At 40.2% G+C, this 25,126-nt stretch overlaps 1 protein-coding gene across 2 annotated transcripts in view; it reads left to right on the top strand.

Annotated features, from left to right (window-relative positions):
- Nucleotides 1-10,068: 10,068 nt before the first annotated feature.
- The window catches only part of GABRB2 (gamma-aminobutyric acid type A receptor subunit beta2), a gene marked incomplete at both ends in the record, with an annotated part of 238,879 nt that continues 223,821 nt past the window's right edge, over nucleotides 10,069-25,126 (top strand). For both annotated transcript variants that reach the window (XM_084242952.1, XM_084242951.1), the window contains 3 exons: nucleotides 10,069-10,145; nucleotides 10,301-10,392; nucleotides 11,378-11,445. In XM_084242952.1, coding sequence (XP_084099078.1) covers nucleotides 10,069-10,145; nucleotides 10,301-10,392; nucleotides 11,378-11,445 — 237 coding nt within the window. The remainder of the gene's footprint in view (nucleotides 10,146-10,300; nucleotides 10,393-11,377; nucleotides 11,446-25,126) is intronic.

Below are 25,126 nucleotides of genomic sequence, written 5' to 3'. Positions count from 1 at the left end.
GAGCTAGTATAAGAGCTTCCCAACTTCTGTTTGATCAGGTAGATTAGATCTCAGACCGGTAGGTCATGCCTAACATCCTGCTCAAATAACTTGGTCTACCAGACTGACCAAAGATGCCATGCTTAGACCAAAGGTGCCATTTCTTGACTAATGATTGTTTCACAATTTCCAGAACAGGGGGAAAGCTGAGGGCACTGAATGGACAGTTAGAAAGCACATAATCTCTCTGTGCATGCCCCAGTATAGTACAGCCTATAACACACTACGATGCTGTTCTCTCTTGTCTCACCTTGGTAGACTCACCCCTTAAAAACCTCTTCCTATCTCTCTTCATGGAACCAGGCTAAAACTTCTCTTCCTGCACTGGCTCCCTCATAAAGAGTCTTTAATAGACCTTTACTGGTTGTCCAGTTCTCACTGGTGAATTCTGTTCTCCTAGAGATTCCCAAGTCAACATTTGTTGGAGTTTGTAACACTACCCCCAGTTCACAAAAAGAAAGCTGAATTAAGTGCTTTTCAGTCTAATTTTAAAAGTGTCTGAGATACAGTTTTCTTTCCCCCAATCAGTTCAATTTCACCTTAAGATTAAATAAATGATCCATTGTTTCATGCCATTCTGTCCAAATACCCTCCAGTCCCTTCGAATATATGGAGATGACATTAAAAACCTTCTCAAATCTCTATTGCCACTTACAAGGTATGAGAAATGCTTTAATTGTTTGCTTGTTTGTTTTCTTTCCTGGTAAAAACAATAATATGTTTCCCTATGTCTGCCTTTTTCTTCTTTTTTCCTCCTTAATCCATGACTTTCCTTTATTGTTTAGGCTAGTCTCTTACTGCTTCCTTGCTAATGCAGCTCTGAGTAACCTGCAAAGTCTATATTTACTATCAGATAAAGTTTACTGACCCTTAATCAATATGTGACAACTATAACATGTTAAGTGAGTCCCAGGGTACATCTGTCTTACAATTTAAAATCCTCATCTTGATATCAAGGATCTCCCCACTTTGACCAACTTTTCCAGCCATTTATCCCTCTACTTTAGTCAGACAATGACTTACCACTGTAGAAATTTACCTCAGACGTTCCCATCACTAAATAATAATAGCAGTAATATCCTCTCAATTCTTTTTTTTAAGGATAGATTTATTTATTTATTCATTCATTCATTCATTCATTCATTCATTTGTACAAGCACTGTGTACAGTCAGAAGCGCGGGAGGGTGAGAGAATTCACCAGAGCCAGAGCGGGGAGCAGAGCAGGCTGAAGGACCGAAGTACATTGCTGAGGGGAGCAGCAGGTGGGCAGGAGAGGTCTGCAGGCCATGTGGGACCCTCCTCTGGGGGCCGGGAGCAGCCGGAGATCGAACCAGCACTGCAGAGGCTAGGGGCAGCTTCGCGATCCAGTGCTTAACCGCTGCGCCACCGTGGAGGCCCTCCTCCCAATTCTTCAAGGCCCATTTCAAATGGTAAAGACACTTCCACTTAATCCCAACCAGTGTGATCTCTTTGCTGTACAATCTCCTTGGGTTATGCTCTTCTGAATTTATACGTTTCTTATGACAATAGTTATCTCATTCTTTTCTGCTCCCTGATACAATTTAACTCCTCCAGAGAAAGAATTTGTTTAGTTCATTATTTTGTTCCCTGCAAAACCAAGAATTCCACATACATAGATGCTCAGTGTATTCATTGTCTTGCTGAATTAGATGTCCACACACTGTCATAAAGATGACCTTGTTCAAGGTCATTCCCCACTGTAGGTTCACCTCCCATTTCCTGGCTATGAATCCCTCATATGAGTGACTTCTGATGATGTCGATTTTTTTTTAAGTCTTTATTTCAGCTAACATGATGAGGATTTTACTTACAGAATTTTGGCAGATTGTTTGTATTGTTTAGTCAAAGATTTCCAAATGTTTCTATTCCACCTACATTATTTATGTCAAAACCACGTGTCACCTGCTTAGCTGTTTTGTCAATTATTTTTTTTAATTCACTCACCTTTAACTTTGATAAATGTATTTAAAAGAAAAGTGATATCACTATCTGTTGTAGATCCTAGAATTGTTGACTATGCATAGGATATAGCCATTATGATAAAAACCCATGACTTGTACCTGGAGAGTTGCACCTCTCAGTTAAAATGGACAAGAAATAAGTCATAGAGGAATGTTGATGGCCTCTTGCATCATGTTGAAATTTTATGGTGATAAAACTCTGTCTATGTACTATCCAAAGTCACCACTTGAACCATCAAGGAGTCTACACCCCAACTTTTGGTTAAAGTGCATGTTCAGAGCATACAAAATTCCCAAACTACTTTTTGGTGATACATCATTGGCTCCAACAACTAAGTCACTTAATTCTAAACTCCAGTTAAGATAAATGAAATTTGAAATAATAAACATTGGTAGATGTTGGGTTAGGGGCTTTCTGGCCTGAAAGGGACTTTCTTGATCTTACAGGGCAATGACTGTCCTCTATACCACCAGTCACATTCCTCAGTAGGAGTGCTTCCACTCATAGCTCTTAACCATTTACTTGAACCTAACATCAAATTCATGTTCTCAGGAACTAGGAACAAAGCCTATCTTCATGCTGTTTCTATTGTGGAAGAATTATGCTAAAAACAAATGGAAGGAAGCTGTGGTTATCATCACCTACACTCTAGGTTTCCAATTAAGAAATGCTTCACTCTGACAGATTTTGACTAGTTCTTCTCTATACCTCCTTTTATGAAGCTTTTCTTAATCACAAAATCTTTGGCACTTTGAGAATACTGTGAGATTGGGATAATATTAGAATTCACCTCATAGTATTTTGTGAAAATTAAGTTAGGTGTACAGAGGTTAGAATATCAGAAAAGGTCATTAATATCAACAATAGCATAGTTATATACCAAAAAGAGATATATTTTCATTAAGAAAAATCATGTTAGCACTAATTAAGAACCTATCCTATAATTATTTACATGGGAAGTATTTGATTCAGAAGATTAGATAGCAAAAGAGTTTGTGGAATTCATTCATTCACAAACTAAGAACGGAAATCTACAGGGTCTCATTATAAAGTAACATAGTTAGCTGGAATGGCCTGAGTCCTTTAACTTTTCTTATAATCTGTGTAATCAGAGGGATACTTAGTCACTGCTTCTCTTTATATATAAAATGGGATATGACAATCAACATTTCATAGGTATATTGTGAGGATTAAGTATGTTACTATTTTAAAGTTTTTAGAGCAGCATGTGATACATTATTATATTATTATTACTACATATTATAGTTTTAGTTAAGTGATTTAAATTGATTTATATTCTATCAGGCTTACTCTGATCAAGAATTTTACAAAAACTCAAGTTTAATGTTAATTGTAATGTTCTGAAGGAGAAAACAGCCAAGACTCAGTGAGCATTGAACTCTATTTCTAATTCTGCAGAGAACCTCATTAAACCATAAGCCCATAATTTGGAATTTATGGTAATTTAGGAGAAATTTTATTTTCTAGTGTCTGTGAAGGCATAGTTTGCCAGACAAATAAATAAAAGGGTATTTTTGATTTGAAGAAGGAAAAAGATAACATTTAAATTATTCAAGGAATATCCATTAGTGCATAAAAACTAAATCTGCACTCATATATACAGGTTATAACAGGTTATAAGGTGAGGTTATTTAAGAAGTTCCTTTTTGTGGGCCTCCCAGGTGGTGCAGCCATTGAGCGCTGGGCTGCGAAGCCGCCCACAGCCTCTGCAGCACCAGTTCGATCTCTGGCCCTCAGTGAGGGTCCCACATGGTGCGATAGACCTCTCCTGCTGTGCCCGCTGCTCCCTTCAGCAGTGTATTTCATCAGTCTGCCTGTTCTGTTCCCCACTCTGGCTCTGGTGAATTCTCTCACCCTCCTGCACTTCTGACTGTACCCAGTGCTTAAATAAATAAATAATTAAACAAACAAATAAATAAATAAATCTTTAAAAAAAAAAGTTCCTTTTTGTATATTATAGTAGGTCCAGTAAGCCATATACCTGACAACCCTGTATTAGCAATTGGTAAGTTTATACTGAAAGCAATAAACATGTATTTTCTTTCTACATATTATATCTGACTTTCTACTGACTTTTCAATATTACTGAAACTTCTGCATACCATTTAAAAAAGACCCCCATCAATATTTAAAGCTAAGAGATCCATTATTAATTTTAAAGTAGAATTGTAAATTTTTAAATGATTTGGTGAAGGATGTAAACCATGTCCCATGAGAACCTTCTCCAAATTCATCATTGCTGTAGCTTCCCCAGCAGCAGGAGGTCAGGAAGGATGACCTGGCTCCTCTGGGCATGTTCCATACCAGGTATTCAAAGCTGAAAGTGCATAAATGGAAATCCATGTTACCTTCCCAGCTCCACTGAGCAGTGTTAGTTTATAGGGAGGGAGTCACGATAGCAGAAGGATATTGTAACGTATCTTTTGACTTTTATTCCATGAACAGGCACTATCCATTCAAAAATGTAAAAACTTCTTAGAGAATTTAATGGAGCAATTCTTCCTTATTAGACTTTTCTCTTCCCTGTACTTTGATCACATAGTTTCCTCCTACTTTTTGGATCAGTTCTAATTTGACCCTCCCAATGACTGACTTGTCCTTTACAAGGTAATCTTCTAGTCTCTAGTTTTCTTATTCTGTTCATTCTCCCTAGAAAAAAGTCTCACATACTTCTATGATTTGAGTTGCTTATACCCTCAAGGACATCAAATGCACACCTCTTCATCCAAAATCTAAGCATCAGGTGTCTAGTACTAGAATACCAACCTGAGCAAAACAGACAAAAGTCTATATTTCTTTGATCTTTCATTCCACAAAGGGAGATAGAAATAAAACAGGTAAAATATTCTATGTTAGACAGTAATATGTTCTAAAAAGAAAACTTAAAGCAGAAAAGGGAAATAGTTTGAAGATGGAAATATAGTTAAGATGGAACATGGAAATGGACTAATTTCACTCTGACTCCTGGGCTTCAGGTATATAAAACTAAGGTCCAGTGCACTCTGGGTAGCAAGTAAATTCCTTAGACTTACCATGACCCAAATGGAATGTACCATTCCTATCAACTTTCTTTTTTTTTAAAAGATTTATTTATTTATGCATACAAGAGCTGGAGTACAGGCCAGAGGTGCAAGGGGTGAGAGGATTCACCAGACACCGAGTGGGGAAAAGAACAGGCAGATTGACCAAAGTACACTGCTGAGAGGAGCAGCAGGCAAGTCAGGAGAGGTCTACTGTGCCATGTGGGTTGCTCCCTGGCCGGCCAGGGATCAAACTCCTACTGTAGAGGCTGCGGACAGCTTCATAGGTTGCGTCTTAACTCCTTGTGCCACCAGGGAGGCCCCCTATCAACTTTCTTTAACCACTGCCACTGAGTAGCTCAAGCCAGAAGTGTCTGAGTCATCCTTCAATCCTTCTTCTCCCTCATTCCCCATGTCCCATCTGTCACAGTGTTTCACAGTTGTCCCACGTAATCCTAGGCACTTCTCTCCACCCTCATTGTCACTACCCTAATTCAGACCAGCATCACCTATCACTTGCAACAACAGAGACCTCCAACCATTGTCATCTTCCTCATGTGATTGAAACTCAGCTTGTTACCTGTCTACTGTAGGTGATCGCCAGGCCCCCAGCTTTCCAAGCACATCATGAGGTACTTTTCTCTTGTTCTCTCGTCTGACTGTTCTTCCTTCATTATTTATTTATTCCATCCTCTCTTGGCCCAGGTTATTTTCACATATTACTTCTTTGGGGAATATTCTCCCCACTGCTGCTTTGCCAGACTAACTCATCATTGCAATCTCAATGGAAACATCAATTCATCAGGCAAGTTTTACCCAAGTCCTCACACTGAGTTATTTGCATCAGTTATGGATTCCATAAACCCTGTTTTCTTTATAATGCATGCTAATCTGTTATTACTTTTATATGTAATGTATCTCACACTGGATTATAAGCTCCAGGAGGTTAAGGATCATATCTTTTCAACACATCGTCCAAGTGCTTGTCAAATAATGTTTGACCTAGATTAGGTACCCAGTATATATTTACTGACTAAAGGAATAATAGTATAGCAGAGACAAACAGCAGATGGTTAGTGACTGTTTTTACTTGGCATTTATATGTTTCACACGCAGAGATGATTTTGAGGCATGATCTAACAGTACTAACTCATTATACATCTGGATCATTGAGGATGCAGTCTTGCATCCCACACATCTACAGGTTCCAACAGCTCTGCCTCCCTTTGCACATTATTGCTCCAATTTTCACATTCCTGGGCAGTGCTATCAGTAGAGTCTTCCAGAGAATTGTCCACTGTTGATTGTAGGGTTTGCAACTAGTGGGAATATCTCTTTAATTAATATTAGCAACAGTTATTGGCAGAAGATATTCCTGAGCTTTTACCACATAAAGACAATAAATATTCTTTTGTCTTATCTCCTCTTGGGTGCTGCTTGGGTCTTTAATACATTTCCTTATTACCCTTTTCTAATTCCCTTGAAATGTCTGCTCCTCTCTTTTCGAGATAATGTATGATAATTGTCCTAAATATGTGTCCACTGAGTGTTAATAGATTAATCCTATTCAACCCTCTTTGCTTTCCTGACCAATTATTATTCCTTATTTATTAAAAATGCATTATGTATTAATCACATGCCAAATGCTATCCATGTATTTACATCATTCAACAACAATCAAATAGACTTAATCATTCTATTTTTACAGTACACTAAACTGAGTCTTAGGTAGGTTAAGTGGCCTGCCCAAGACACAACATTACTAAGTATTTGAACTGGAATTTGAACCAAAAGGTAGAAATACAGTCCCTTTGAAATGGTGCTTGTACTGTGCTAATGTTTTAGTTGCTAAGGTTTAAATTACTTTTAATTCTTTTCCCTTTTCTCCTTTAATTCTTTCTATATTATAGGGCTTCCATAAATACTTGTTTAACCATTCACTGGGTGGTGGTTATTATTAATATTTGTGTAGGTGGATAGCAGTATTTGAGGTTTTGTTGTTTACTAAATTTTACTCTTTCTTACCAAAATACAGTGAGCCTAAGTAGGAGGGACCGGCAGTGCAGCAAGTAACACATGGATAACCCCAGGTCAGAAGGAAAACTCTGATTTGAGGTGTTTTCAAGGGAAAGAGAAGATTTCTAGGATTTCACCATTTGGTTACCTGGGGTTCAGACTGATTAAGGAATTTAGGAATCTAAATCTTGTTTTCCCTTCAGTCTAGTTAAGGTGAAAGATTCCCATGATAAATGAGCTTAAAGAGAAAGAGAAAAATTGGCTATTTTCTTGGCCTTAGTTCTGCATTTTTATTCCAGTAATGCTCAACCCAAGTAATGACAGATAGGAGACTTACAGATTCCCGGTCCTGCTTCTTCCTTGACTCCTTCCCTCCCTTTCTGGCTTCCTTTTTCCCTCTTCAAGTTTCCTCCCTCCCCTCTCTCTCTCCCCCTCAACCTCCTTCTAGGGAGCCTGGGAGCCTGGTGTAATGCCATGCAGTAATCTGCTCTGTCAATGGCTCCGAGTTCTACCTGCCTCTAACCCAGTAACTCTCTTTGCCAGTAAAGACACTCAGCTCCCCTGGCTGCTGGCCTTGCATCCGCCAGAAGTGTTGGACTGCACTTCCCAGCCCTCCAGTCTCTTCACCTCCCAGGGAGACCTCCCCACTCCCCGCTGCCACGGATGACCCTCAGACATAGGCTGGACAGACGTTGTCACGAGGTAAATGGGTCAAGAGAGCAGCCGGAACCAGGACCCTCCCCTCTGCCGAACTCACTTGGGGGCGACTCCCGAACTGCCCATACATCGGTTGCTATCACAACCCCGGGCTCAGCCCACAAGGGCTGTTGGCGGGGGAGTTCTGGCTGCCTAGTTTAGTGGTTAGGGACACTGCTTTGGAGTCCAATCCAGGCCCCACCTCTAGTCACCTGGGTGACCTTGGGCCAGTTCCTTAGCTTTGCGGACCAGTTTCTAAATCCATAATTTGGGGACAGTGCCCTGATGACTAAAATTTAGAATTTGCTGTGAGGATGAATGAATGAAGCACTCTAAGCACGCTAGCTAGACAAGTAATAGGCGCTCAGTTAAGGGTGACAGTGATTCTTTGCCATAGGAGATGGGAGTTAAGCTTTGGGGTACAGCATGTAGGTTTGAGCTCTGGATTATCCAGTTAATCACCGTGCTGTGTGGGGGGAAGGGTAGTGGAGGGGTGCGGGAGCACCTGGCCTACCCACCCGCACGCCGCTGGCTTCCAAAATTCTCTCGGGAGTACCCCAGAGCCGTCCGTCCAGGTCTCAACTCCTGCGCTTGGCCCCAGGCCCCCAGCCCGAGAGCTTGCCCGGCCCGCCGCAAGTCTTATTCCCTCCAGCAAGATCTCTACCTTGAATGGACTGAGTATGTCCCTCCCTTTCCACCCCCGAGCTCGCCGGCTGCCTCCTCTGGGTCTCGGCGGCCGCGGCGAGCCTGGCCGAGCCTGGAGCGGGAGGGCAGAGGCAGCCTTGGGGCTCGCGCATCCCCACCGGCCCCGCCAAGCGGAGAGGACGCGGCGGCGCGCGGACAGCTGGAGAACGCGGTGCCCCCCCCCCCCGGTGCCACCCCCCGGTGCCCCTTCCTCCTTTTGCCTGCCTTCAGGGTCGGCTCTGGCTTTTCCCAGCCCGGCGCAGCTCCCGAAAGGCCTGGTGGCCCTCCCGGCCGCGCGCCCCCAGCGGCGGGGCAGAGGGGCGGGGGCGCCGGCTCCGCGCGCGGCGGGAGTAGGTGGCCGGCGCGGGCGCGCGAGGTAAGGAGGGGCGCGGGCGGAGACGAGCCTGCCCGTGCGCGCGCCTGTGCGCGCTCAGAGGGGGCGTGGGGGGCGCGCCCCACTCCGCCACCTGCCCTTTGCGCCCGGGCCCGCGCCCCCGCCCTGTAAGCTTTCACCCGCAGCCCGCGCACCCGCCCCCCGCACTCACCCCGCATCTCGCCCCAGGCAGGGTCTCCTTGCGCCGGCGACACCCCACCCTCCCCACCAATAATCTCCCAATGCAGAACCACCCCGAAACCTGGAGAGGCAGCGTTGCCTTTCGGCTCCCCTCGCCCACCCCCTTCCTCCTGCTATAAATACTCGGGACTAGCGGGTCAGGCACGTCACACACGACGAGAAACCGGGACCCCGAGGTTTTCTTCTTCTCTGGGGATAGGGGGCGAAGGGTGAGGAGGAGAAAGAACCCGCTCGTGAGTAGTGAACAGCTTGCGCCTTCACTCCTAGAAAAGACCAGACATCATTTTCTTCTTCTTTTTCCTGTTCTTGCTTCCTTTTTTGATTTTTCCGTGTCTTCTTATTCTCCACCACCCCCCCTTCCCGCGCCCCAAATCCCGGGGATTGCTCAGCACTCCTCCCATTGGTTTCTTTGCTCCCGCTCCGACTCCTGCCTCCCTCCCCACCCCGCCGCCCCAAGCGCTTCTCCCACCTCCAGCACCCGTCTCGCCCCAGGCAGGGGATGCTGTGCGCCCACGAAATAAAGTTCAAACTCGTCTCCTCTGTCTGCTCGCTGAGACCAGAAGTGGGCTCCCTAGCACCCCATGCCTGCTAACCCTCAATTCCTAATCTGGTTTTTGCATGGTTAAGAGGAATCACACACACACACACACACACACACACACACACATCACAACCCGCGCGAGGTGCAAAGCTGCCCCCTGCAACTACCCAAACTTACCCAGACGCTCTGGTTGTTTTTGTCTTCACGAAAGGACTACAAAGCTTTGCCCCTGGGGGCTCTTGTGCAGTGACTTTTCTATATTATTCAGATAGGTAAATATTAGACATGCATATGTTTTTCCTTTTTCCCCTTTAATTTTTTTTTTTTTTTCCCTTAACAAGAAAATCTGCTAGGTCCCAGGCAGCCGCCGCTGCCCCTTTGATGTTTTGGTACGCCGTGCGCATGCGCCTCACATTAGAATTACCGCACTGGGCAGACTAAGTTGGTTCTCTTCTCTTCAGTGAAACCCTCATTCCCATCAAAAACTAAAGGGATGTGGAGAGTCCGGAAAAGGGGCTACTTTGGGATTTGGTCATTCCCCTTAATCATCGCCGCTGTCTGTGCGCAGAGGTAAGTGTGCCCGCGTTTCTTTTTCCTTTCTCACTTTGAAGGGCTCTGTCTGCATACCTCTGTGAGCAGGGATCTGTAGTGTGGATCAGATAGATGCTGAAGACGCTGTGCCGGCTTACTTATTGATGCCTGCTTATTGTCTTTTCTTTCTTTAGCGTCAATGACCCTAGTAATATGTCGCTGGTTAAAGAGACGGTGGATAGACTCCTGAAAGGCTATGATATTCGCCTGAGACCTGATTTTGGAGGTAATGGGGTTGCCTTGGAAATAAGAAACAGCCCAGCTAGATCCTCAGCTGTCTTTTGAGCTCTGTGCACGCTGTGCCTTCTTTCTCCCTCTCTGTGGGTACATGTGGTGGACTGGATGTGCCTCTGTGTCCCTATAATTGAGAAACTGATCCAAACTTGGGCTGGTTTGTTACTGTCCAACACTTAGATGTCTTTCAGGGAGACCCTCCTGGTGTATACTGGTGACAGCTGTCGTTTGATTTCACTGTTAGAAATCCTATTTCACTGTTTTTGCTTCCTTGAGGCACAAGCCCCTAAGTTTAGTCAGTGGTGTGCCCAGAGGTACCCACTTCTTGAAGGCCATGGTGAACATTTTTGAGGACAAGATGTGCAGACAATTAGTGGAGAAGAGGCATTAACCCCCAGTGCCTGCCTACTTCCAAAGAGTTCTAGCCATGGTTTAAAGTGCCTGTGTCTGAATATTATTCAGTCCTGGAATCCTCAAGGCAGGGTGTGGGGTGCTGTGGGGAGGACCTGTGGGGGGCGTGGGGGGCAGTTAGGAAGGTATGGGGAAGAAGGAGCAGGAGCCTCTCTTTCTGGCACCTTAGACATGCTTATGCATCCCTTTTATTTTGCTTCAGACTCTTAAGCAAACTCAGAGTTAAAACCTGTGCACCCAAGGGGGTGGGAAAGAATGAGGAAGAGGAGGGGTTTTCAGTGCAATATGTAAAATTCCCTCCCACTGGCAGGATCTTGTGGTTTTGTCAGCTACATGTACAGACAGAGCTGGAATCCCTTACCCATCAGGACCCGTGTGTGCACGTTCAATCGATTACTTCCACGGGGAGCCCTCACACCCTTCCAATAAAAGGAACAGGGAATTGAAGAATTTGAGGGGGAGCAGTGATGAGGGAGTTGGGACAAAGCATCCCATGCCAGAGACAAGACTTGCTAAGAATGAATGAAGTTCTGAGAAATCACGTGACTGGCCATCTTGCTTTGCAGGTCCCCCCGTGGCCGTGGGAATGAATATTGATATTGCCAGCATCGACATGGTTTCCGAAGTCAATATGGTGAGTATTCGGGTTTAAGGTTGTGTCTCTGAAGACCTTCTTTTGGGGAAGAGAGAGGATAGAGCAAGCCCCTGAGGGTGGGGTGCGTGTGCGTGAGTATGAGTATGAAGTGGAGACAGGACGAGGGATTTTGCTCTGGAACTCAGTGTGTTGGAAGTTTCAGAGCTGACTCCTTCTGGTGCCTAAGGACTTTTCCACCCTGATTCTGATACTTGGAAAATGGCAAAGAGCTTGTTAAATCCATCACATATTCACTTGCAAAACGCAGCCAGCAGGCTGGAGACCCCCTGCAGAAGCCACTTCCCTAAGGTTCAAGGGTATGCTCGGTGCATCAGGTGATTTTTCTGATTTTGGGTGAAATCCGGGGAAGAGGAGAGGGTTTTGATTCCACCTTTCACTGAAAATCTATCCTACAAACTAATCTGTTAACAAAAAGGGTGAATACCTGCCCCTGGGCTACTGATGTCCACTTGTTGCTTTTGGAGATAGCCTCTTTACAGCTTGTGGACAGCACCTCCACCCCATCACTTGCTGCCTCCTTTAAGCCCTTCTGTCCACCAAAATAAAATAAAAATTGACACCATGTCAATTTTTTCAAAAGGCAGACTCAGACTGATGTTTCCTCTCCAATTGTGATGTTATTCACCACATGTTCAAAGCTCCACCAATTTATGGATAGAAGCAGCCTCTGGGGTACCTCTTAGGATTTGGGGCAAATGTTAAAGAAAAATCCTGACCCGGGAACACTTGTGGGGGGTTTGCGTCATGCAGGAGCGCCCCCTGGTGCCCATATCTGGGCACTGCAGACATACAAGACAAAGTCCAGTGTTCCAAGATCCCCCCTCCCCCCAACCCATCACTCTCTGGGCTGTCTCCCCACTGACTTTTCTCTTGTGTTTTTGAAGTTTTCTCCTTGGGAATATACCCTCTATAAAAGCCACATTTATGTGTAAGATGCCAGTGTTAACTTTCGAGCTGGACTGTACCCAGTACATTTTCGAAGGTTGTGTTACATCAGGTTCTGCCTAGAAATGGGTGTTTGGGGTGTGTCAGGTTTTGTGCAAAACACTTGTAGACCAGCAGTGAGGACTTGTGAATTAGGATCCTTACAGACTAACTGAAGAGAGCCAAAGTGTTAGGTGATGGATATTCTCTCAATCAGTATTACACAAAATTGCATATCCCCAGGATTCAAATAGAGAAGTTCAAATAACCTACCTCATTCCTATACAATCCCCAAAGACAGTTCATAAATCCTGAGGTGTCACAAGATTACAAAACATCTTATGACTCCTTGAGGGAATATTCCACTAATTCAGTGATGTTTAATGACACGTATCATCTTATAATTATTGGAAACTTTTTCTATATAGAATATACACTCAGGCTAAAAGCAAAGTTGAATGATTCAGAACCACACATTATTAAAATCTGTTGTGGAGCTAGAAAATACTGTCTTGGGAAACTTGAATTTCTCATATATATTAACATCACTTTGGTGGCACTTGATTGGCCTCCTATCATTTTATATTTTAAGTTTTACCATAAAAAATTTAAAGTGTCCTACTATGGGTGACCTCCTAAGTCTCAGAGGCTTGAGTCTGAATTGTGTCTTTAAAAGCAAAGTGATAGAGAAACCAGCTATGGTCCTATGTGTCCTAAAAGTGGTTCATTTAGAAACCTTTCTTTGACATTTTGCTTTACTGATGCTCTTTTCTTCCCCCAAATTTAACTACCTTCCTCTTTAGAGCATCACAAAAAAAAAAAAATTGACATTTTATTGAAAAGTTAAGAAATATTTAGGATCCAAAGAGGCAATGATGAAATAATTAGAAGTTGACTCTTGTAGGTTAGCTAAGAACTTTTGTGTATTATATCCCAAAGTTTACAGTAGTAGAGGTTTTTTCCCCTCCTCTTAAGTTTTTTTTTTTTCTCATTTTATATCTGAATACAGCATTTTGGAGAGATAGCTGAGGTGGACATAATGCCAAGACCTGCTAGTCAAAATATAGACCCAGCTAAGGCGAGGTGTCATTTCTTAAAGCTATTTACTGTAGCTGCAAAATCATGGGATGTTGAAAGTGCAAAAACAAATGTCAGGTTGTAAATAGGACAGGACTGCAGCATTAATGATTAGAACCAAGTGTTAAAAATTCCATGCCAGATTCCTTTCTTAGCCTAATGCCAACACACGTGGACTTGTCCAGACACATCTTTACTTGTTGAAAAATTAACACTTATTTCAGCAAGCAGTCTTGATGACCTTAAATGAATCCTTCAAAGAGACATTTTGTAAGGTATGATATTATTGTTTTAAAAATACAGTTATTGGATTTGAAGCAACACTTGGGAAATTCCATCACTGGTGTCTACATAAAATAAGAAGATGCCAGTGCCACATTGAGTCCCATGTTCAGGTGGAAAAGAATCAGGGGTCTTGTGATTCTATTCAGTTTTGAAAAAAACAGTCAATTGATTATTTAAGTGAAACCTCAAAATTGATCAACACACATGTTTCTGCCTCATTATCCATTGTGTCCTCTGGCAATGAGAACTTTCTTTTATTAGAGCAAGTCTGCCTTTCGAGGAGATACTTGACCATAGAAATTGTCAGGACACAGGCCTGAAAGGAAAGAGGCCTGTATCCATGTGGGTCACCCAACTAGTCAGTGATGATGAAGGCAAGACCCTGAACCACGTGGCATCTTGGCTGCTGGTTCTGCTGGTTAGTCATCTGGCTGAAATTCACCATTAGACGGGACTCAATTTCTTCACCTGTTCAAGAGTAGGAATAATTCCATCTTACCTCTCTACAATGACTACCATAATTAATAAAGTCATACATGTGAAAAGTATTGGTGTTCAATGAGCAGCACCCAATATGACTGAACTCCAGGCTAGCACCCAAGACAACTGCCCTCACACCGTCAACTCTGCTGCTTCCCGAAGTGTGTCTTGGGTGGGTACTTTATTATTATTAGGTCTCAGTTTCCCTGTGTTTCTAACGAGGTTAGACATGTTACCTGTGTCTCTGGCTTGGATTATTCAAATACTCTGTTAGGTAGAAAGAAGTTGCAGGTGAACTTGGAAACCAAGTGTAAATGTCAGGAAAATGCCAAATTCCTAAATGCATGCCATTGTGACTTCTTGCTTCAGGAAGGTGATGATGGTAGTTGGACGAGGTGACTCAGGTGACTGTTGGCTCAGTACAAGATCTTTGGAAGAATGACATCTCGTTGAGAATGCTCCTGAGCAGAAAGCTTGGCTTTGGAATGAAATATTTTTGGATCTCTTGGTTAAATTGGCAGGAATTTTTTTGTTAAGATTCTTTGATGAAAAGTGCATTTTAAGATCCAAAATTGGCTCTGAGGATTACGGATTGAAATAGCTTTCTCTTCATTTAAAGCAAATTCTTCTCCATCTTGAAACAACACATTTGCCAACCAAAGAGTGAAGCAATATTTCACTTTTGAGGAAAGAGTTCTAGTAAACACATACACAAATTACCTTTTTATGGAATGGTGAATGGTAAAAAGTACTGCCTTTTTTATAAACAGATGTTTTCTTGTATCACCAGCTGCACATTTTAAAATTCAGTTCAACACAAATACTTTTTTAGTGGCTACTATGATGCTATCAGGTGGCAGGCGTTAGCAACAGAGTAGTGAAAAAGAGTGACTTGTCCTCTGATAAGTCTGACCCCATAAAACTTTCTGAGTCTGTTCTTAGTTCTACTGCAGGCTCCTGCTATACTTATGCTTAGCAGAAATCATATATTTTTCCCTAAAACTTTTTCTTAGCAGCCCATTGAGTAGTGTCTGTCTCACATGTTGCTCAGTTGTTGATTTCACTACTGATGGTAGTTGTTCATAACATGCACATAGACAAGATGATAGTAGCTCTGGTTTTACTCTCTGTGCAATGTTTGGTTGGCTGTTTTGACTTCTGATAAATGCCACAATACTGGTTGAAGTATTTACGGTCACAGTAGGTAGTTGTTTTTATTCACTAGACACCGTACCATGTAAGTGAGGAAACAGAATATAGAATCACAGCCTTAAATCCACTGCTTAAATCAACAAATGTAGAAAGAATCAAGGCATAAGTGCTTTGAGAGAGGAAATACACTGGGCATATTGGAAGTGTTGAATATTAGGATGTGACATAGAAAAGACAGTCTGTGAATAGGTATTCCAAGAAGAAAGAAGCCTAAAGCAGAAAAAGACACAGGAAAAATAAGTGGTGTGAAGGATTTGCAAGTAGCTTAACATGACTGAAGTTGAGTGGGAGAAAAGAGGTGGTAAGAGTTGGTAGTTAGAACTTACTTGGTGATCAAATCATGGAGACCATTTTGGTGGCTTGCTGAAGAGTTTAAATTTTGTTCCAAAGGCTGTAGGGGCTCATGCAAGGATACAAATAAAAGAATCTCATGAGCAGATTTCATGCTACAGGAAAATGTTCCTGACATGTGGAAAGAGAATCGAGGTAGAGCAGAACTACAAAAATCCAGGAAGTATTGGTGAACTAAGACAGAAGTGGAAAGAAAAGAGTATACAGTCAGGGCATCCATAAGGTGAAGCAACAGGACTTGGTGAATCCCAAGCTTCTGATAGTGTTGAAATCGACACCAAGGATATAGGGAGAGCAGCTGGTTAGGAAGGTGGGGTGGGGTAGGGGAATGAGGCTTGAGCAGAGAAAGAGCTCAATTTGGGGAATGTTGGCTCTTCTACACATCCAACTCTCCAAAGGGAGATAACCAGTAGGTAACTAGAAAATTCAGGTCTGGAGCTGTGTAAGAAGCCATGACTAGAGACGTGAACTTGGACACTGTCAGCATGTAAATGGTGCTTATCATTGTGTAAGTGGGTACAATTAAAAGGGGAGAGTGAGAAGACAGCTAGAAATGGAGATTTGGCAAGCACTGTACTTTGAGTGGTAAAAAAATGAAAAGGAACCCACAAAGTAGATTATTAAGTACCTATGCAGCCCTCAGAGTTAGGAGGAGATCTTAGAAGTTGAGGCTCAAGAGAGTTTAAAAGAGAAGGAAATGGCCACTTGTATCAGATGCCAGAGTGATCAATGAAAATAAGTCCTGAGACTCTTCTCCCAGATGTGGGAATTGGAGCTGATGGATAAAATGTCAGAAGAGGACTTGTTTGTGGAGGACTGCACATTTGAGAGGTTTGAATCTGAAGTGAAGTGGTAAGAGGGCAATGGATAAAAGGAGCCATGTATAATTTGGAAGAGAAATAACCTTTAGAAAGGAGTAGGTTGCAGTGGGAGGTGGATTGGGGCAGCAGGACAAGAAGTTAAGGATTTCTTGTCTGAAGAATTCTATAGTTTCCTTGACATCAGAAACACTTTCTACTGAGATTAGAGGAGGTTTAAATTAGCCATTGTGGATAATGGGTTAGTGAAGTTACCCGTGACACATGGAAGGATGGTAAGGGGACCTTAATTCTAAATAAATGATACTGAGAAGTTCTCCTACCTAGTATTCCTTCTCCTTCTTCCCCTTATCTCCCACGTCTCTTCCACAGTGTCTGATATTTCCCACCATCGCCATAACACTCATAGAAATAATTATAGTGACTGCTTATCCAGTCCTTAACTTGTGCAGTTATCATGTTGATGTTATCATCCAATCATAATAGTGCTGATTATCTCATCCAATCCTCCTTTAGAAACAGTGAGATGACTGCTGTCAACCTATTTACACACACACACACACAAAAATGGAATCTGAGAACCAGAGATGTTAAGTGAGTTGTTCAAGGTCACACAGCGAGCAAATAAGGGACTATACATCCCCAATCTTAACCAGTTATACTGGTTAAATGTAGCAAGACCTCATTAAACATAGCATTTCTATTCCTTGAGGACCCCATTTTTATGTCGTTTGCTTTGATTATTTTTCCCCTGGAAACAGTGCATGAATCACATAAACTGATCCTTCCTCAAATGTTACTGTTACTCTACATGCTCTTCACCGTGAAAAAAAATCTTAATTTCTTTGAGATAATTTTTTCATGTAGGTACTTTCTTCAGTGTGTATTAAATGTAAGACAGGATTCCTGTTCTTGATATACTTACACTGAGCACAGTTTAAACCCAATATAAAGGAAGATTTATATAAGATTTTGAAAAATCTAGGGTATTGCTTATGGTATCATATCTTTGCTTCTGAATGGATTTCAGAAAGAAATACATGTTGTTTGTAAACTTGTCTAACAGTTTTTCTACTGCTCCAGTAGAATTTTCTGATTCTGCTTAATCTTCATGGTTAGCCATTATTCTTAATGGTTATTACCATCAATAATTGACAAGAAGTGTTAATAATGGATCTACATTCAAGAACTGTAAACTACTTCAGTGACTTTATGCTGTAGGCATCAGTATATGAGAAGACCACCCCCTTCCCCATTTTTTCTTATATTTCACATGACCCACATTTACAAAGTGAACTTTTTTTTCCATTGAGAACACCCATTTTTGTGATTTTCGATCAATTTCTCCTGCAAATAATTCTTTTAAAGATGGTTGAGTATTTTTCTTCTCTTTCCAGAGTTTTCCTTCCTCCACCCCACCTAGTATAAATAAAGTTCATTATTAAGATTCCATCTCTAGAATTATACATCCCTTTTTAAACAATGCCATATGATATCTGAAGTTTATAAATCTATTTGTCTTGGTTAACTCTTAGGGAAATTCTCTGCTATAGCTTTGAGCAAAATTGTGTGCATGAAATGAAGGGCTGAGTATAGGCTTAGTCTGTAGATGAAGTCATGTTCATCTCAAGTTGCATATTTTAGAATTGCCTGCTGTGTGGTTCAATGTGCTCTGACCTCTGTTTCCCTCCCTCAATGATTAAATGATCTTGAGAATGCCTATAAGAGGGAATATCAGAGAAAAGTCTATTTGTTAACTCTGCTGGTTGGGTGAGGGGGGTTCTTAGTTTTAGGGTAGGATCATTCTATAGCAGAATTCCTTGACCATGTCATTGTATAAAGTTCAGTGGTAGCCACCTCTGCTCACTAGATACTAGAGGTCCACTTGCATTTATAAAACCATACCCGTTTCTAGAAATTGCCAAGTGTGCTGTGCATGGTGAAGCTGTCTCTAGTTGAGAAATACTGGTGTAGAGAATGAGTTGGGCTTTTGTCTCCAAGCACCTCCAGAAAGGACAATTTTCTAGTGAGCGAAGGGTTTTGTGCTTGATTACCATTTCCAGTTCTGTTTGGTGGTATATTGTGTCAAACCAATTTTTAAAATACCAGTAAGCATCAAAGGCAACGATTAGCCACATCCTCATCACTTCATTAAAACTGGGTTGTAATTTGCCTATGTTACCTTCCAGTTCTTGTTGATTAGCTTATTTGTATTTTATCCTTTGCTGTTAGTTCCTTGGCAGAGAATATTTTATAGTATACATTTTCACTTAACAAACCCTGAGTATTCTCAGAGAACTGAATTTAAATCAGAAAACTGGATTTAAATACCATATAAATGGTAAATTTTTAAAGTTTTATATATCAATTTGTTTCATATTTACACAGCTACTACTCTTTCACTCTGTTTCTATCCTGATATTATTTGGTTTTTCTCAAACTCAATGTACATTTTGGCATGTCATAAAAAATACTTTGAAACACACTATTAAAAGAGGAAATGATTTGAACTTTTAGTAGTGAACTGATTGTAGTGTATGTTCATGTTGATTCTCCATGATGAGCATCTGAAATGTGTGCAATGTTATAATGCACTATTATTTCAGTAAGAAGGAAAATACATCACTGTAGGATTTTGAGCGAGGAATAACATGATCTTGATTTCAGTTGATTGGACTGTTTCTTTTTCCCGAATTAATTACAAGGAGACAAAGGTAGAAGCAGGGAGATCAGTAAGAAGGTCATATCTCTAGCCCAGCTGAGAAGCAAGGTTCTATCATGGTCCAGTGGTTAGGTGTCAGCATTCTCTCAATCCCAGATGAGAGGCACTGGCACTTAGATAAGAGAAGTGTCAGTGGCAATGAAGAGAAGTGTGTGAATTTGGAGGTGTTTAGGAGATTAACAGAACCTTCCATTAGAACATGGAAAGTGAAGAAAAAGGATAAATCCAGACTCTCCTCCAACATTTGGATTGAGTACAAGGTAAAGGAGCTTCTTAGTATGAGATTCTTGTTATTGGTACGGGAAAGACTGGGGTGAGAACCTTGGGGATCAGAGGGAATTGAACTCTCTTTGGTTCAGGTAAAGTTTGAGATGACCATTAGACATCTATGTGGACATTTGAAGTAGATGATAATGCAGACTTGAGAGTTCCATGTGGTAAATCTTTCCAGAGACCCATGTTGGGAAAGTCATTTGTGAATAAATTGCATTTAAAGTCACAGGAATCATTGAGATGATTTAGGCAAGAATGTTGGTAAGGAAAAGACATTGACCCAAGATTGACCCTAGGACATGATAATATTTATGGGTTGAGGAGAGAAGAGGAAACTAGCAAAGGAGACTGAGATGAGATGTCAAAGATTTAGAAGGAAAACAGTTACTGCAAAAACTAAACTATTGGGGAATATTTAGCTGCTCCCTGTTACTGAGTAATTTGGAAAAATATAACTGGAAAAGATTTTTCAGTCTCCAATACATCACTTCCAGTGAGTGATGAGAAAAACCACATTTAAAGCATCCAATATATGATAAAGAATCAAATCTGTGTTAAAAGGATAAATTATTTAATATAACATGATGAGGGGAAGAAGAGAGTAGATAGTTATAAATTTTTAAAAGATACAAGCCCAAGATTTATATATTTCTTCCAGTTATGCATTTTATTTGCAAAATATGTATTTTATTAAACAGGGAGAGAATAGGTTTATACTATCCTTTTCTCTATGGAAAAATATGGGATGTCTTTAGCCCATTGGCTCTTGCTAGGGCTCATTTTGTTGGCATTCTATCAACTTTTTTATTGCCAAGTTTCATTTCCCTTGCTCTATAATTTGGCACCTTCTGCCACTTACCTGCCAAGAGGTCTTAAGTTAGAAATAATTATTTGGGCAATTGAAGATAAAATAACTTCTCTCCTAATGGCAGTAGAAGAGAATAGTTAAATTGATGAAGTTCTTTAAGGTGAATCCATATGCATTTTAGAAAGCATTGAGAAGATCAGAGATTGTGGCATGTGCTTGTGAGTGGTCCATGTCAGCATGCATCCCTCAGACCCAGCACCATGCCTGCCAATAGTAGCTGTGCAGCAGATATGATTGAATGTGATGTTAGAGGAACAATTGAAGAGCTACAGTATATTTGGCTACCAGGTAGTCTTTATCAAGTGCTAACTTAATCTGCACTCTGACAATTAGACTGTAAGAACTATTTAGCATGGAGAATGATTCATCTTAATTGCTTGAGAAGGAAAGTGAGTGTTGATGGAGATACGGATTTTTTAAGATGATGGGCTAAGGTAGTGGTATATCACTCAGGTAGAGAAATCAAGAGAAGCAAGTTCACAGTGATTCTGTGCAGTAGAATCATCTGAATCTAGTCAAAATAGTCATATTTTTAGGGTTCATGCCCAGGTCTGGGATGGGGCTCAGGAATCTGCCTGTTTAAAAGCTCTCCTCATAGTTATAGGCTGTATGGGACATAGGTATCTGTTTGAAGAACACTTGTTTTGTGATGCAGATGGAAGCTAATACAGCAACTAATAAAGGAGTTTGACAACTGACTGACCTCTAGTGTAATATGGGCTTTTGTGAAGATAAAAATCCTGGTGGTCAGAGCAGGTGGGGTTTGTAGAAAACTGTATGGAAGAGGGAGAGTTGAACTGAGCAAGAAATACCAGTGATATTTGAAAGACTGGAAGTAACAGCAGCCCTGTGGAAGAGTGTCGTGGGGTACAGATAGCAGGAAGGTTAAAAATAATAACATTGCAAAAATATGACTGTGTCATTTTATGCTCACAAATCTTACGTCCAGGAGCTAAGGACTGGAGGAATTGTGTAATTTCTAAGGTTGCACAGTGGATGGGAATGGTACGGTGCCTATGGAGGGTAATAATAGAAGGAAAAAGCTTAATTGAGGAGGACCAAAGACTTAGAGAGTTGAAAGTTGGATAGATGAAAGTTCTTGGATAGATGCTATGACATTTTGAGAAAGTCTCAGCATCTTCACAAAGAATTACATGGAAGGACACTTTCTAAGGGATTTTGATTTTGATAAAATGCCCTTTGGAATGGCCGTACTAATTGTACTGACACAAGTGAAAACATCCATAACTCTGAATTTAGAAAGGGTGAACCAAATTTGGGAAGTTGTGGGAAGGATAGTACCCACCACAGTATTTGCAACTAGAAGAATTGAATAATAAACAGCTTAGGTTATTTACTTTTATGATGTTTGGAAAAAATCAGGAAATGCTGACATTTTGTATACATTTTAGGATTATATGACATGACTAATCCTTCCTTGTTCAGAAAGATAGCTAATTTGATTGATAAATGGTAGTAAAATTATGCATTTATATAAATGTTGCTGAAACAGCTTCCTACAAATTATTGATGACTGCCTAATTATAATTCCTGAAGTGTATATGCTTAAACTTAAGGTCTCAGTGATTAAACGTCTTGAGAATTTGCCTCTAAATATCAATAATTTAGTGCCTAATTGGTACAGGGCTATCAAATCAAAATTAAAAAAAAAATGTTTATCTACAAACTTTTAGGTGAATCCCCTTTAATTAGTTTATGAAACTCAATTTTTACTGTATTTTAACTTTTAATTGGAATAAAAACAATGCTTGCATCATGAGAATTGAACCTCAATCTATTTGACTTGCTCAATAAATGCATATTTCATTTATCTGTGGATGAATATGTAATGTATATTATCAAGCATATGTAAAATGGAAATTTAAGAGGAATTGATAAAATTAAATGTGAACAAGTGATATATATTTATCTCATACTCACTTTGGCACTGTTTTAAAGTTTTGCATTTCCTATGAAAATAAGTATAGAATAAATAAGAACAGGCTGTTTTACTGTGCCCATTACTTGACTAATGGGAAATAATGGAGTGTAGAACTTGCAGTAGAGATCATTCAAATATGATTCCTGTTGTCTGCGTTACAGCCTGATGATTCTAGCTTGCAACCGCTACGGCATCAACGTAGAAAAAGTAATGATTTAGAGAGTATGCAGTTTACCCTTTTCAGGAGGGAATGTTTATTTTTCAATCTTTATTGAGTCTTCCTGCTTTTTAAAACAACAGGTCAGCAGGATTGACAAAGGACTATAAAATCAGCCAGTGAAATTTCCAACAAATTATATATAAGGATCATCTTTAATACTTGTCAGTTATTATAAGGGTGTTAACATCTCATCCACTGTAGATTTTTCAAAAAATATTTTAACATAATCTAAAATGAAATGATTAATAGACCTTTTGGAAGAACATCATAAAATAAGAAACAGATATAAAAGAGTTTTAAATATGAGTGGGTGCCAATTACAGGGTGTAGAATCTAATCCCGATCTGTGTCCTTCTCCATAGTGAAGCCACTATGTTCCCCAAATTAAATTTAAGTTCTTTTCATACCTTTGACTTGCAGACAAAGAAATTTTGAGACTTCTTTTGTAAAAACATATTTCTGTTTCTTTTTCCAAATGAGTGTTGGAGTTAACAGCCCAGCAATCTCCTGAAGTGTTCGCTGATGGATCTGCTGTGTAAATCAGAGCTCTTCAGGCACTGTTAATCCATCTCTCTCTTTTAACACTGGTGGGCTGATATGCTAGGCTGTGTAAATTTGCATCTGGCTTATGTGTTGGAAGAACTCTCCTAAGTGTTTACTTGAATCATATTAGTGTGCCTGAGTGGGGAACGATTTTTCTAACAGAATTCATTAGAGAATAATACCTTCGTAATTCTAAAAGTCATCATATTTTAAGCACTTGCTGAATTTACAGATGGAAGATCTGCAGAATTATAGACCTCATGAAAAACAAAAAAGTTTCTTTATTTCCTTCAGATATTTTGGATGTTTTATTTTAGAATTTGGGTTTTGGAAGCCAAGTTCTGTGCTATAAAAAATATGAATAAAATAGCATTGCCATTCGCTTTTTACAAAGTAGTCTTTTCTGGCAAATATGGTATTCTGTGGTTATTCATAAAGACCAACTCTTGTTTTAATAATTTTGTTGCATTTTCTAAGAAACCACCAAACTCTCCCTATCTAATGAGCCAGCATTGAGAGCCACATATTGAAATATTTTAACCTTATGATTTTGTAAACTCATTCTAATCAATCATTATTACCCCTTGAGTAGAAATCTGTTGTTTAATGGACTTTTCTTAGGATGCTTTATTCAAAGAAGCAAACATTATAAAGATGTCCTGGTTGTAAAATTCCTAGATTTGGATAAAATATCTCTAAATTATTTTTTAAGTGGCCACTATCCTGGAAATATGGGTTTTCAATTTAGCTGTTGTTTTTGCAATGATGGCAAGAACAATAACTGATTTAAATCAAGTAATACTTAGGCCTTTGGGGGGTGCAGGGGAGAGCTGCTAGGTGATAGAAGGGAGAGAGGAGAGGAGAGAGCAAAGAGGGAGGTGAAGAGGGGGATAGACATATACTTTCTATCCTAGAGGAAATTTGGAATGTGTTTTTCATGTCTGAGAAATATCAGAGGTCTTCTTCCATAGTGGTTGGGTTCTGTTTAGTATAACTGAATGTTTTGTAAAATCTGACTCAAATGTTTATCTTATCAGTGATTGTTCTTTTGAATTTACATGACATGGAATTAACAATATCCAAGTGGATTCTCTTAGTTGTTTTAAGTATTTATTAATTTATAAACAAAACAGTCAATGGAAAACAGACTGAAATATTGCATTATATATACCTTTGACATGTAACTGGGATATATATCATTAGGACTACTAATACTACTAAAATTTTTATTGAAATGAAATGTTATTATTTTTAATGATTTCACATTTACTCCTAAAAACTGAAACAAGAAGTATTATCCATTTTCCAGATGGGTGAACGGAGGGTGCGATGATTTCCATGAGTCAGAACCAAGGCAGTGCAGCCATCCTTATTTTATAGCTAGAAAGTCTTGGAGCTGGTGTTTGATTCCCATCTGCCCCTATCCCATTTATTTCGTATTTTCCTCAAGTTGCAGAAGTTGAAAAAATTGAATGGCCTTGTGTCCATCATAATCTTCCAGGATGGTTTTAATAGTCCACATTCCAACTTCCCGTATGATTTGCAAATGCTACAAACTCAAATAGAACATCAAGATTAAAATCTGCCATGTAAAAGTATATAATCTAAATCATTGAGCGATCAATTAAAATAGAAATTATTACTATTTTCATCAAATACATTTTTATGTTTGTAGGACATTGTATTTCTTCTTTCTGAATTGCTATCTCCTGTAATTTATTGATTTTTTTAATCAGAGGATTCATTTTTTCTTACTGATTTATTGGAGCTTCTTATATATTAAAGTTATTCAAGTCTGTCATATATTGCAAATATATCTCATGTGATGACTTTGTGAATAATATATTCCAATCTTCCACTGTCCAAAATATTTCTATTTGGATAAAACATAGTTCATTTTCTGATCTTGGTTTTCAGTCTTGAAAAGTCTCATCCATCCCAAGAC

This window comes from Talpa europaea, assembly GCF_964194135.1.
Source record: "Talpa europaea genome assembly, chromosome: 9".
Taxonomy (NCBI): Eukaryota; Metazoa; Chordata; class Mammalia; order Eulipotyphla; family Talpidae; genus Talpa; species Talpa europaea.
Note: the sequence above shows the minus strand (reverse complement) of the source record. Positions and strands in the feature narration are given on the sequence as shown.